Here is a 14063-nt window from a genome sequence, read left to right on the forward strand (position 1 = left end):
AAACAGCCATTAATAACAATTCAGCATTAAATCTAAAACAATTGGTCACATACTGGCCTTCTAATCAATCCATGACTCGTTTTCAATCGTTAAGTAAAGTTAAGTAACCATCAACGGAAAAAGTGTCCCGTCTCAAAGTAATATACTAATCCATTAATGGTTGACGGACTTTTTCTTTCCGTGTAAGGAGTTAAAAAATACAATAAAAAAAAAATTTTTTTAATTCTTAAGTGTAGTAGTACCTTAAAACTGTCTACAGCGTATAATTTTTAATCTATTAGAGTGTTCTTTGTTTTAAATTAAAGGTTCTACGCTGTAGACAGTTTTAAAAAGTTAATTATAAAAAAATCTCACTGTGATGCTTGCAAGTGATTTTTGAGAATATTTTAAAACTCATTTAACATATCAGGTCCATTTCGGGACTTTTTGGAAAATCTTCTCTTTATTATAAGGTAGGGTAACTGTGGGTATTTCTGCGAATTTTTAGTATAGGTTAACTTTGCGAAGCTCGTCTAAGTATACGAAAAAATGAAATGCAGTTTTTTCAATTACAAATTAGAGATCAATTATTATATTTTCCAAAACATTAAACTTAATCAAATTTCGTTACTTATTTAAACTTAAAAAAGTAAATTAAAAACTAATTGTCAACACATGTATTATTGTTGACACGCGAGTATTATTGTGTGACATTTATGAAGCGGAAGTACCAATTATTGTGCGAGCATTATTGCAGAAAATCACGTGTCGCATAACGCGCTGGTTGTCAAAAAAGAGGTTTTGTTCAGTATGCGTTGCGCAGTAAACGTATTTAAAAATCGCAATAATACTAACATATGAAATATTAGCAATAAAATTGTTTGAATTATATGTTTTTTAAGTTGGCACGTCCTAGTTCTAAATATGTACTCATAGTTTTGTTTTTTGGTATAATGTTGGCGGCACTGTTAAATAAAGGACGCATCTTGACTCTTGACGTTGAGAAAGTTCGCATCGTTCGATTTTGTATTTTTTCCTTTTGTATTATAAATGTAGTTTCTTTTTTGGATTTAATAAATGTTTTAAACCTTTTATTGGTTGTCGGTTCGATAAAATTACTCCTTGCTTAACAGGTTATGGGCCCAGACCCGCTGGATTCGAAATAATCTGTACAAGGAGGTACGCGTGTGTGTTTTTGTAGGTTATGAACTTGGTGAGACACGAAACTGATCGAAAAGTGAAATTACGGTTCTGAAAGTTTACGACAATCATTAAAAAAGGGATAATAGTAAAAAAGGGTCTTCAAAATGGAACAGGTAGCACCGATAATAAAATTTTCGGGAGATAACTGGAATTTGTGGAAGTTTCAAATTCAGGTAATTTTAAAGTCAAGAGGATTATGGGATGTTGTTTCGGGAACAAGTGCAAGATCAGAGGAAAATGCAACTGAATGGGACAAACTTGATTCAAAGGCCCAAGAAATTTTTGTTGTTAGGATGGACGAAAAGCCTCTCACACATATTCTGACATGCACGACTGCAGCAGAAATGTGGAATAAATTAAAGACAATATATGAACACAAGTCTCAAGTGAGTGTACATTTGCTGCAACAAAAATTTTTCATGTTAGAATACAACGAGGGTGGTGTGACGGAGTTCATTTCTCGGATCGAGGATATTAAGAATAACCTAAAGCAAATGGGTGAAGAAATTAGTGACAAAATGGTTATTACAAAGGTGTTAATGTCGTTACCTGAAAGTTTAAAACATTTTGTATCAGCATGGGAATCTACACCCAGCGATAATCAGACTCTATCAGATCTCATGTCTAGATTGATGATCGAAGAGGAAAGAAATAAAACTGCAGAGCAAGTGACAGCTTTATCTATGAGAAGTAAAGACGGTAAGGGACAGATAAAAGTGAAATGTTTTTCGTGCAACAAGGAAGGACATATGAAAAGAAACTGTCCACAGTTAAAATCGAAACAAAGTGGCAAAGTTTGTTCGTATTGTAAAAAAGAAGGACATTTTTTAAGAGAGTGTTGGTTTAAAAAAAGAAGAGAAGATAATAGTGGTAAAACAGGTGATGGTTCGTCGAGTAATGTACCACAAGCTTTTGAGGGAATGTCAAGTGTGATAATGTGCGCGGATTTAAAAGCTCTAATCGGACAATCACATGATCTCGAAAATAGGTGGTGGTTGGACAGTGGAGCCACGGAGCACATGAGTTTTAATCAGGAAAATTTTGTGGAATTAAATGTGATAAATCACAAACGACACGTGAAAGTAGGGAACGGAACACTTTTGGAGGTTAAGGGTATAGGGAAAGTGAAACTCGAAGCTTGGAATGGAAAAGAATGGCGAGAAACCGAATTGGGTAACGTCTTATTTGTGCCTGATTTAGACGTGAATTTATTTTCGTTGAGCGCAGTTTTGGACAAGGGATTCGTGATGCAATCGGATAAAGAAAAATGCCAATTATTGGATAAAGATGGGAATATACGGGCAATAGCGAGCAGAGAGGGCAAATTGTTCGGAATGATTTTTAAGAGCAATAAATTATCCCAATGTAACATAGTAGAATCTTTGACCGATTGGCATAAAAAACTTGCACACATAAATTTCGATCAGGTGAGAAAAATTTTAAAAATGCATGATATAGATTATAAAGAGGAATTAAATTCTGTTTGCATTGACTGTCTTGCGGGAAAGCAGCACAGACTCTCATTTCCAAGGAGTGAATCAAGAGCAAAAATATCAGGTGAGCTTATACACATGGATTTATGCGGTCCATTTGAAGTGCCATCGCTGGGAGGATCGAGATATTTTTTATTGCTAAAGGATGATTTTTCTGGTTACAGACATGTGTATTTTGTGAAAAATAAATCTGAAGTGAAAGAAAAGGTGTGTAATTTTTTCCAGTTAGTAGAAAATCAGACTGGAAATAAGATCATTACTGTACGTAGTGATAACGGATTGGAATTTTTAAACAAAGATTTGACAGCTGTAACTGAGCGAATGGGAATATGTCACGAGAAATCTTGTGTTTACACGCCGGAACAAAACGGTAGGGCAGAACGCGAGATGAGGACGTTAGTGGAGGCAGCCAGAACATTTCTTCACAGCACACAATTAGATAAAATGTTCTGGGCCGAAGCGATAAACTCAGTAGTTTTTGTGCTGAATCGAGTTGGCAGTAGTCCTCAAAAAGAGCACACTCCTTATCAACTGTGGTACGGAAAGGAGTGTCAGATGAGTGTTTTCAAACAATTCGGATTGAAAGTTTCGGTCCATGTACCCAAACAGAAAAGGTTAAAACTTGATGCAAAAAATAGAATCGGAACTTTCGTGGGATACGACGATTGTGTGAAGGGTTATAGAACCTATTTCTCCGACAAAAACAAAGTAGAAGTTCATCGAGATGTTGTATTTTTGCATAGGGAATTGAAATCTGAAGAGAATAAACAAAAAAAAAGAAATCGAAGAGGTTATTTTGTTAGACTTCGATTATGATGATACAAACGGAGGAGAACCGGAAACGATCAACGAGGACGAGAATAATGGAAGTGTGATAAGTGAAGAAAATTTCGAAAGTGTCGGATCTGACGATTTGCAGCCAGAAGAAAATAGTGACAACGAACGAGATGAGCAACATCCAAGAAGAAGTGGAAGAGAGAAAAGAAGACCAGCCTGGACAAACGATTATGCAATGGATTGTGACACGAGTTTTTTCACAATTACAGAAAGTCCGACTACATATGAAGAGGCAGTCTCGTCGGAAAATGCCGACAAGTGGAAGGAAGCGATTGATAAGGAATTGAAAGTGTTACATGAAAATAATACCTGGACTATAGTGCAAAAACCGAATGATAAAAAAATCATTGAAAGCAAGTGGGTTTTTAAACAAAAGAGCGAAAATGAATTTAAAGCCAGACTTGTAGCTCGTGGTTTTCAGCAGGAGAGTAGTGATGAACTTTATGATGTGTATGCTCCAGTCGCGAAATTGGCTACTTTCAGGATCTTGCTTGTTGTCGCCAATAAGTTACAAAAACCGATACACCAAATGGATGTCAGGAGTGCTTTTTTATACGGCGACATTGAGGAGGAAGTGTATATGTCTCTGCCAGGTAATGTTGACGATATTGTGGTTTGTAAGTTGAATAAGTCCATTTATGGACTCAAAAAGTCACCAAAGTGCTGGAACACGAAATTTGACAATTTGATGAAAAGTGAGGGATTTACAAGGTCTAAAAATGATTATTGTCTTTATTTTAAATGTTCAAAGAATGGTAAGTTGTACGTATTGATTTATGTAGACGATTTATTAATTTTGGGCACAGATTTAAACGAAGTTGAAAGATTAAAAATCACATTTAAAAATAATTTTTGCATGAAAGATTTAGGTATTGTATCCCAGTACTTAGGAGTTGAAGTCAAACAAAATTTAGACGATGGTGTTACGGAATTAAGTCAAACAAATTATCTAAAAAAGGTTTTAAATGATTACGGTATGCAAGATTGTAAACCAATGAACACGCCGGTTGAATATAACATCGATTTAAACTCTTTGAGAAGCGAAATGTCAGACCTAAAAATGCAGAAAATTTGTCGAAAAATTGTAGGCAGTTTGATGTATGCAGTCATGGGCACGAGACCAGACTTGTGCGAGAGTGTGAATTTGCTTAGTCGTTTTCAGGATAAGGCGAATGAGAATTTGCTCAAAGCTCTAAAGAGAGTATTAAGATATGTTAAAGGGACAATCGATATGACACTGTTTTTTAAACCGAATTGTGAAAAAAATATTTTACATGGCTTTGTAGATTCAGATTGGGGTGGCGACACCACAGACAGGAAATCCACTACAGGTTATGTATTTAAGATGTATGATTGTACTGTCTCATGGGTTAGTCGAAAACAACAAACCGTGGCTATTTCATCTACGGAATCAGAATTTGTGGCTCTGAGTTTGGCGGTGAGTGAAGCATGTTGGCTGCGAAAAATACTTGCTGATTTTCACTTTGATGTTATAGAACCAGCTATTTTGTATGAGGATAACAAATCAGCCATATTCATAGCGAATAATCCTGAAAATAACAAAAGATTAAAACATGTCGACATCAAGTATTTTTTTGTGAAAGAAAAGATTGATCTCGGCTTTATTGAGATTGTTTACATTAAAACTGAGGATCAAATAGCGGATATGTTTACGAAACCGCTGAAGAAAATTAAATTTGAAAAGTTTAGAGCAGGATTAGGTTTGAAATGTAAGAATTTGAATGTCTTGAGCCGATAAAAGCGTAATTTTGTTTTATTAAATAATTTTATTGAGAGGCAGTATGAAATATTAGCAATAAAATTGTTTGAATTATATGTTTTTTAAGTTGGCACGTCCTAGTTCTAAATATGTACTCATAGTTTTGTTTTTTGGTATAATGTTGGCGGCACTGTTAAATAAAGGACGCATCTTGACTCTTGACGTTGAGAAAGTTCGCATCGTTCGATTTTGTATTTTTTCCTTTTGTATTATAAATGTAGTTTCTTTTTTGGATTTAATAAATGTTTTAAACCTTTTATTGGTTGTCGGTTCGATAAAATTACTCCTTGCTTAACATAACATGCAGTAAAAATTCTGCTACTAATATAGTTTTAAGTATTATTAATTGAAAATCAATAAAAGATTGGTAAATTAATATATTTTTCAAATAATAAAGTGTACTTCTTTGATTAGTAACACTAAAACGTGTATACTACAGTGAATATTGGAAATATCAACGGTTTTTAATATGTATTCATGACTGTCATATTTGATAATTTCACAGAATTCTGTCATAATATATTTCAAATTTAAATAAATAAATTAATAATTGTCGGAATTTACATTTTTATGAGCTATTCCATTAAGTAAGATTCAGAATAATTTTTTAAATTATTTTGAAAAAATTAGACGTAAATTCCAAAATGAAAATAATAATTTTTTAAAAATCGCAATAATTGTGTCCACGAAGTAGTATAAGGAGACCTCACGCCAATGCTTAGCAGCGGCAAAAATCAACACATTTTGGGGGGGTTAGAGTTATGAGTATTTGCACCACTAGCAGAGGTTGCGCCATTACGGCTGAAATGTAAACCATGGCCGCCATAACACTTCGTTGTATTTCACTAATTTGTAGGTTATGTTCATACACAGTAGCAGACGAACAATTTTAGTACAATAGTTTAACCACAGAGGCGCAACCTCTGCTACTGGTGCAATCTCCTATATCTCTGTCCCCCCAAATGTGAGCAGATTTTTATGTCCCGTTAGGTCTCCTTATACTACTTCGTGATTGTGTCACTCGCAGGAATACCCACACTTATCCTATAAATAAATTTTAAAAAATAAAAAAAAAAATAAATATATAAGATGTTATTGTTTTTTGGATTGTAATTAATTTAAGTAATATGTTGATTTGTTTATTATTTTTTAATCCATATTAAAATCATTTTCAAGCACGAAGCTTTTCGTCCATCAACGATGGACCTCATCAGGTGAAATTCGAAAATTCAAAATCTGTAAACAGTTCCTTAACTTTTACAAACAATTTACACTTAAAATTAACATCCATAAATTACATGTCAAAAAGATGTTCTGATTTAAAATTACATTATATAATACTAATAATTTTTATAAGGTTTTTTTTAAAAAACACAAAAATACAAAAAACATTAAATTTACAAAAAAACGTTAGAATAACATAACCTCACTTACTAATAGGATCTCTTCTCTCACATGTCGTCATTCATTTATAAAAGTGATATGAACATTGTAAGAAAACATTGTTGTGAATCCTCACAAATGTTCAACTTTTTCCAAAAAATAAACAAAAATAAAAAGATCATTGTTGCAAAAAACAGACACTTTGTGGGAAATAAAAACCACACGTATAATTTAAATCAAATGTAATTCAAAAAAAAAGTGAAAATTGGTGATTTAATTATTGGAAAATTTGAAAACTGCTTTATCAATACGGATATAGAAGTCTACTTTATCATGCTTTCACGAAAATTCAAAACGCGTTAAAACACAAAGTATTATGAGTTCGTAATGAGCGAGTGATAGATCTTATTTAATGATGTCAAGTCGCTTTTTTTGTTGACTGTATCATTTCTCAAAATATGAAACATCTCTCTAAATTTTCTTCTATTATTATTCTGCTCGTTACATATAATCTTAGTGTTTTGGAATATAAATTTGTGATCATGAATGTGTGAGTGTTCGACGAGAGCCGTACTTCTCTTATCAAGTTTGCAGTCTCTTTTATGTTCATATATTCTGTCTTTAATATATCGACTTGTTTCACCTATATAACAAGATCTACACTGGCATGGAACGCAGTATACTACATGATTTCTATGCTCAAAATCAATGGTATCTTTATTTTTCGAAAAAACTTCAAAAGGATCTTTTTCATAAGAGAAAACAACTCTGATATCATAATTTTTATATATATTTTTAAAAAAATCTTTTAACTCATTAACGAATGGGAAGACGATAATGTTATTATAATCAAAAGGTTCCTTAATGATGTTACACGGAAAGAAAAAGTCTAAAGAATATTTTAATGTTTGTATTAAAAAGTTGGACAAGAGTCACTTTTTAAAAATGTTTCAATACTGTATCTCTAATAAATATTCATAACAATTACAATAAAGTTTAAAGAAAATAAATACAAATATGAATAAAATTTGGATCAATATGAAATAAATTGCAATACTGCTTTAAAATACAAAGCCTTTCTATGAAATATTTAATCCTTACATTCATTGAAAGATTCTTAATACAGTATAGTAAATACGTTGAATCAATATAAAGTAAATTACTATACTGTATATAAATGTAAAACCTGACAATGAAATGTATAATAACTTATCATACAGAAAATTTATTTTAAAAAAATGTATATAGTTTACCTTTTAGTTTTTAAACTTTTTTAAAGCACCACGTATCTTGATATGGCACCCAGAATTCATACACTATAAACTCTAAACATTTGTTTATACTTAATGATAGCCTACCTAACAGAAAATCTACTAACGACTGGAATCGAACGCACAACCCTAATATTAATAGAACGCAACCCTAACCAACTAGCTACGCAACGCACGCTGCAGGTGGTCCTTCGATACTAGAGGACATTCTCACTGTGCAAATGTATGCGCAGCACACTACTGCGCAACTGACGCGTGCGCGATTCTTCAAAATATTTCATACAGTATAGTAATTTTTTTAAACTTGTCTGGAATACACATCTGAACTCATCTTTCTTATAAGTATTAAAATAATTTGACTTCTGTATATTGATAGTTTCATAAAATATAATAATAATTTTACGACAATTAAAAACATTTTTTTTATTATATGAGAATATTTATAATCTATAATTTTTTTAATACATTTCAAACGTTTTATCATACGCAACATAAAGTTTCTTAGACATCTTGAAATAATTTTCAGGAAATCAAATAAATATTATAAATTGTCCATCTTGTCCAACTTTTCTATAATATATTAGAATATTCTTTAGACTTTTTCTTTCCGTGTATTGTTATGAAAAATATTATCCCTTCTTAAATTGACATATTTTGACAAAAATGAGAGTGGGTAACTATTCTCAGTTAACACATCATAAATAAACTTAAAATTACTTTCGTGAAATCTACAATCGGATAATTTGATGGCTCTGTCAACAAGGCCAAAAATAACGGATATTTTGTCTTTATTTGAAAAATTGGAATGAAAGTTGACAAATCTTCCTGAAAATGTATCTTTATGATACCAGACAGAGTCATCAAATTATCCGATTGTAGATTTCACGAAAGTAATTTTAAGTTTATTTATGATGTGTTAACTGAGAATAGTTACCCACTCTCATTTTTGTCAAAATATGTCAATTTAAGAAGGGATAATATTTTTCATAACAATAACATCATTAAGGAACCTTTTGATTATAATAACATTATCGTCTTCCCATTCGTTAATGAGTTAAAAGATTTTTTTAAAAATATATATAAAAATTATGATATCAGAGTTGTTTTCTCTTATGAAAAAGATCCTTTTGGAGTTTTTTCGAAAAATAAAGATACCATTGATTTTGAGCATAGAAATCATGTAGTATACTGCGTTCCATGCCAGTGTGGATCTTGTTATATAGGTGAAACAAGTCGATATATTAAAGACAGAATATATGAACATAAAAGAGACTGCAAACTTGATAAGAGAAGTACGGCTCTCGTCGAACACTCACACATTCATGATCACAAATTTATATTCCAAAACACTAAGATTATATGTAACGAGCAGAATAATAATAGAAGAAAATTTAGAGAGATGTTTCATATTTTGAGAAATGATACAGTCAACAAAAAAAGTGACTTGACATCACTAAATAAGATCTATTACTCGCTCATTACGAACTCATAATACTTTGTGTTTTAACGCGTTTTGAATTTTCGTGAAAGCATGATAAAGTAGACTTCTATATCCGTATTGATAAAGCAGTTTTCAAATTTTCCAATAATTAAATCACCAATTTTCACATTTTTTTTTTGAATTACATTTGATTTAAATTATACATGTGGTTTTTATTTCCCACAAAGTGTCTGTTTTTTGCAACAATGATCTTTTTATTTTTGTTTATTTTTTGGAAAAAGTTGAACATTTGTGAGGATTCACAACAATGTTTTCTTACAATGTTCATATCACTTTTATAAATGAATGACGACATGTGAGAGAAGAGATCCTATTAGTAAGTGAGGTTATGTTATTCTAACGTTTTTTTGTAAATTTAATGTTTTTTGTATTTTTGTGTTTTTTAAAAAAAACCTTATAAAAATTATTAGTATTATATAATGTAATTTTAAATCAGAACATCTTTTTGACATGTAATTTATGGATGTTAATTTTAAGGTATTTGTCGCGCGACTGGTCATTGTCAAATGTTTTTATCCGTTGACTGTACTTATGAAACGATTATGAATGCGAGTTTCCGAAAAACTTTTGCGGACGTACAGTTTGACACACAGATGTTCTCAAAGTATATTCATAACCTATCTTGCATGAAAAACGATCGTGGCAACGTCGCAAGTTTGGCGTATGGCCGTCTTTAAAATTTCGCGCCAAAAGTAGCAGACAAGCTGTAGTATTTAACAAGCGCTATTGCCACGTTTACAAATTCACCTGTCATTTACAGTAAATGTTAAAATAATTTTTCATGTTTGATGTTAAATATCTTTTAAACAAGACGGTGAAAAATTTTCATTTTTTTATAAAAGTTCATTTTGGTTCAATAGATAAAACTTTAGTTTTTCTAAAAAATCTGACGATTAGTATAAGTGCAAAAATTAAAAATCTGTGGTTTTCATATGGTTTTCCTATATCGTACATGTTAAAAATCGAAACTTTGATTTCATTTTTTGAGACTTACAGACGATCAATTTTATTTTAATAGGCCTTATTTTGTAGATAAATATCCAAAGAATAATTATGTGAAATTTAAAAAAATTCTGTCGAAAACGAATTTACGCGACAAATACCTTAAGTGTAAATTGTTTGTAAAAGTTAAGGAACTGTTTACAGATTTTGAATTTTCGAATTTCACCTGATGAGGTCCATCGTTGATGGACGAAAAGCTTCGTGCTTGAAAATGATTTTAATATGGATTAAAAAATAATAAACAAATCAACATCTTACTTAATAAATTAATATGTTTATAAAAAAAATTTTTTTGGTAATAACAATTTTTTAAACAATTTTTGTTTACATTTCTTAAAAGTCGAAAGAAAACTAAAACTTTCATTCTTTGACAACTTTTTTCTAAACTAAAAAAAATATTGATTTTCGGACTTATAAGCTACTGAATATAGATCTACAATTATAAGTCCAAAATTTCGAAAATTCATAACTCGAAAATTTAGACAATTAAACAAAAATGAAAAATACGTTTCTTTTTTTTCGATACAGAATAGAAAAAAAATATTTTTGGCCGATTTTAAGAGGTCGACTAAAATCTCAGGTGGAATTACCCATATGTTAATATTTGAATAAATGAAAAATAAAATATGTTTATATTTATATAATATAACTATAATATTATCTTTTAAATATTTTGAAAAGCGTGAATTTATTACATTTTTGATTCACTATTTGACACAAATTTACTTGACCACCTGAGAAAAGTTTTTGAGATGTATTTAATATGTGTGCAAAAAAATTGCTAAAAGTAAGTTTCGAACGAAATTTTGATACTTTGTTATGCGACACATATTAGATTCTTGTTATTCTAATATTTACCTTAACAACTGTTGGATATCCTAGTTTCATGAAATGGTTTTGTTTTTTTGTGTCAGTCTCGAAATTTAAGATAAAAAATAATTATTCGAACCGATGCACAATTTTTCGCACCTAGGCAGTTTTATATTATGGCTTTAAAAGTATTTAGAGTTTTACAAATTTTCGTGTAAATCACTTTCATATTTTCGAAAGTAAAAAAAATATTAATAAAAATATTTTTCGAGTTGCTCTTTCATACATACGAAAGTTAAAAATCATTTCTACTTATAGGTTTTTTTGGTAATATTGAGCTTGTTGCTTTATTATTATTATTATTATTCCTCCTTAATTATTTAAAAATTCGCAGACAAAATTTGATTATTCTTAAATTTCTATAAAATATATTATATAATATTATTTTAAGCTATTATAAAGCTCAAATTGTTATTATAGATCGTAATTAAATACCAAAGATTGGTTTAAAATATCTAATTAGTGTTAAAGAAAACGAAATATGTGATGACCTAATTCCAAAAATAAATGAAGAATGAATAAATTTTTGGCTGAGTTATACTGGATACTGTAAAAATCGTTTTAACTCACCTCGGTCTCTCCTACGCATTGTAAAAGTATTCACTCGATTATAGATTACAAAAAAAGGATAAATTGAATTTACAAAAGCAAACAATTTAAAAAGAAGGGAAATTTATTTTAGCTTTACATATATGGTGTTATTTGTCGTTCAACTATATATTTTCCTCAACACAATAATTCTTTTTCATTTCAGGCAACGGACGCTGATTCCGAGCCGCCAAACAATGTGGTACATTACGAAATTATAAACGGCAACTACAACAACAAATTTTATTTGAACGAGGTTACAGGTGAATTGGTTTTACGAGAACCTGTTAACAAAACACGATACATTAGACAAAACACTCATTTAGAGAACAAAAAGCAACAACCGTCATCAAATTATAATTTCAATTTTAATGGAAATAAAAGTCTAAATTTTTTAAATTTCACAAAAAAATTTAATAACAGAAATTTGAATTATAGAAAAAATGGTGAAAACATTTTTTCCAATAGTGGAAACTTTAGAACGAAAAGAGCTGAGAATAATCCACTATTTACATTGACTGCAAGAGCCTACGATCAGGGTGAGTAATTTTTTTAGCAAAATAATATTTTACTAAGAATATTTTTTAAATTTCTACAGTTCAAGAATATGTGACTTGGTCTATGAAAAGGGACCTTAAGTGTCAAAAAATCATTTTTCACTTTTTTGTTGATTCGTATAGTTTGAAACGCTCTTTAAGATGATGAAAACCAAAAAGTCATAATTTGTTTAAAAGTTTTTTTAAAACTTTGTTTAAAGTCAAGAGAAACAAGAGTGCAAATACGAAAAAACTGATTATTTGTTACCATACAAATTAAATTAACGAAGACGATAATTTATAATTATTGACAGTTTCTTCGACAGCTGTCAACTGTCAAAATTCAAATTTGATATCATATTCGCAATCAGCGACCTCGAAAACTTTATTACGGTCTTTTTTTATTAAAAATAATCACTTTTAAGAGAATTTGATATTTAATTCAATTGACAGCTGTCAACTACTGTAAAATTGTCAATTTAACATAGATCACAATTTCTCAAACGGACCACTTAAAAAAATAATTTTGTTTTTCATTTTAAAATAATTTCTTTTACTCCTCGTAGAGTAAAAAAAAGACTGAAAATTCAACAATATAATAAAATAACAATATTAACAATATTTATAATTATATTTAACGTCCTGTATCGCTCTTCATTGACACAGTTATTATTTAACTTTTTTTGTGTGGGTAGAACACAATTTGTTATTAACATTTTATAAACAAATTATACAAAAAACTATTAAAAATAAATTTTTTAAAAACAAATAGTATATTACATTATAAGGGCAGAAAGTTCGAAATTCCCGCATAGTTTAGGGCTTTCGAATTTCTGCCCGTGTAATGTATACTCTTTTTCTTTATATACGGTCGAAAGAACGCTCGCAAATTTATTTTTTAAGAAAATTGCAATCGTGTTTCATTTGACAGTCGGCCATCTTTATTTACTTTTGCTCCTCGCTTCAACGCCTCTAGCGGACACTCGTGAAGCTCTAGTTTTTTCTCTGTCTCTCTCTTGCAAACAATATTCGCCTGCCCCGACATTTGATGCACGAGCGAAGCGAGTGCTTCTGGTCGGGGGCAGGCACGAAAAAAAATGTGAAAGATAAATTAGGGGCAAAATTCCTCAATTGTCCTAACTTAAAATCGAAAGTCTTCAAATCGGGCTGATTTTTGTACAAACTTTAATACTATGGGAGAGAACTTTACCCATAAAATATTAAGATATTTTATTAAAAATTGTAGGGGGGAGAGGGGGTTAAAGTTTTTGGTAACGTGTAGACAGTGGATTCTTTTAGCTAATATAGCTAAAATACTGTAGAGTGGACAAAATTTTGACCTATATGTTTTCGAAAGGTTTTTTCCTCCTCTTTCGAATGGTGTAAAAAATTTTTTTTTAATTAACAATTTAAGGGCATCCGGGAAAAATCGAGCCCAAAAAGTGTTTTCCCGCGTGTCGTCTCACTCCTAACACAGTGCAACAGAATTTCACTTTTTTATTATTTCTGGGATCGCATAGGGTGATTTTTATAGGTTTTTTGATGCTGAATGCGAATCCGTAATCAGAATTGCTCCATCACCCAAGGTTTTCGAGAAATTTGACCTTGAAAATTGAAAAA

At 30.5% G+C, this 14063-nt stretch overlaps 1 protein-coding gene across 1 annotated transcript in view; it reads left to right on the forward strand.

The window, feature by feature from the left end:
• Window positions 1-14063, forward strand: part of LOC122504102 — a 215861-nt gene that overhangs the window by 128158 nt on the left and 73640 nt on the right. The window contains exons 13-16 of the mRNA XM_043614999.1: window positions 1356-3351; window positions 3479-4129; window positions 4319-4950; window positions 12074-12446. Coding sequence (XP_043470934.1) covers window positions 1356-3351; window positions 3479-4129; window positions 4319-4950; window positions 12074-12446 — 3652 coding nt within the window. The remainder of the gene's footprint in view (window positions 1-1355; window positions 3352-3478; window positions 4130-4318; window positions 4951-12073; window positions 12447-14063) is intronic.

The sequence above is a fragment of the Leptopilina heterotoma genome, unplaced genomic scaffold, assembly GCF_015476425.1.
Source record: "Leptopilina heterotoma isolate Lh14 unplaced genomic scaffold, ASM1547642v1 Lhet_278, whole genome shotgun sequence".
Taxonomy (NCBI): Eukaryota; Metazoa; Arthropoda; class Insecta; order Hymenoptera; family Figitidae; genus Leptopilina; species Leptopilina heterotoma.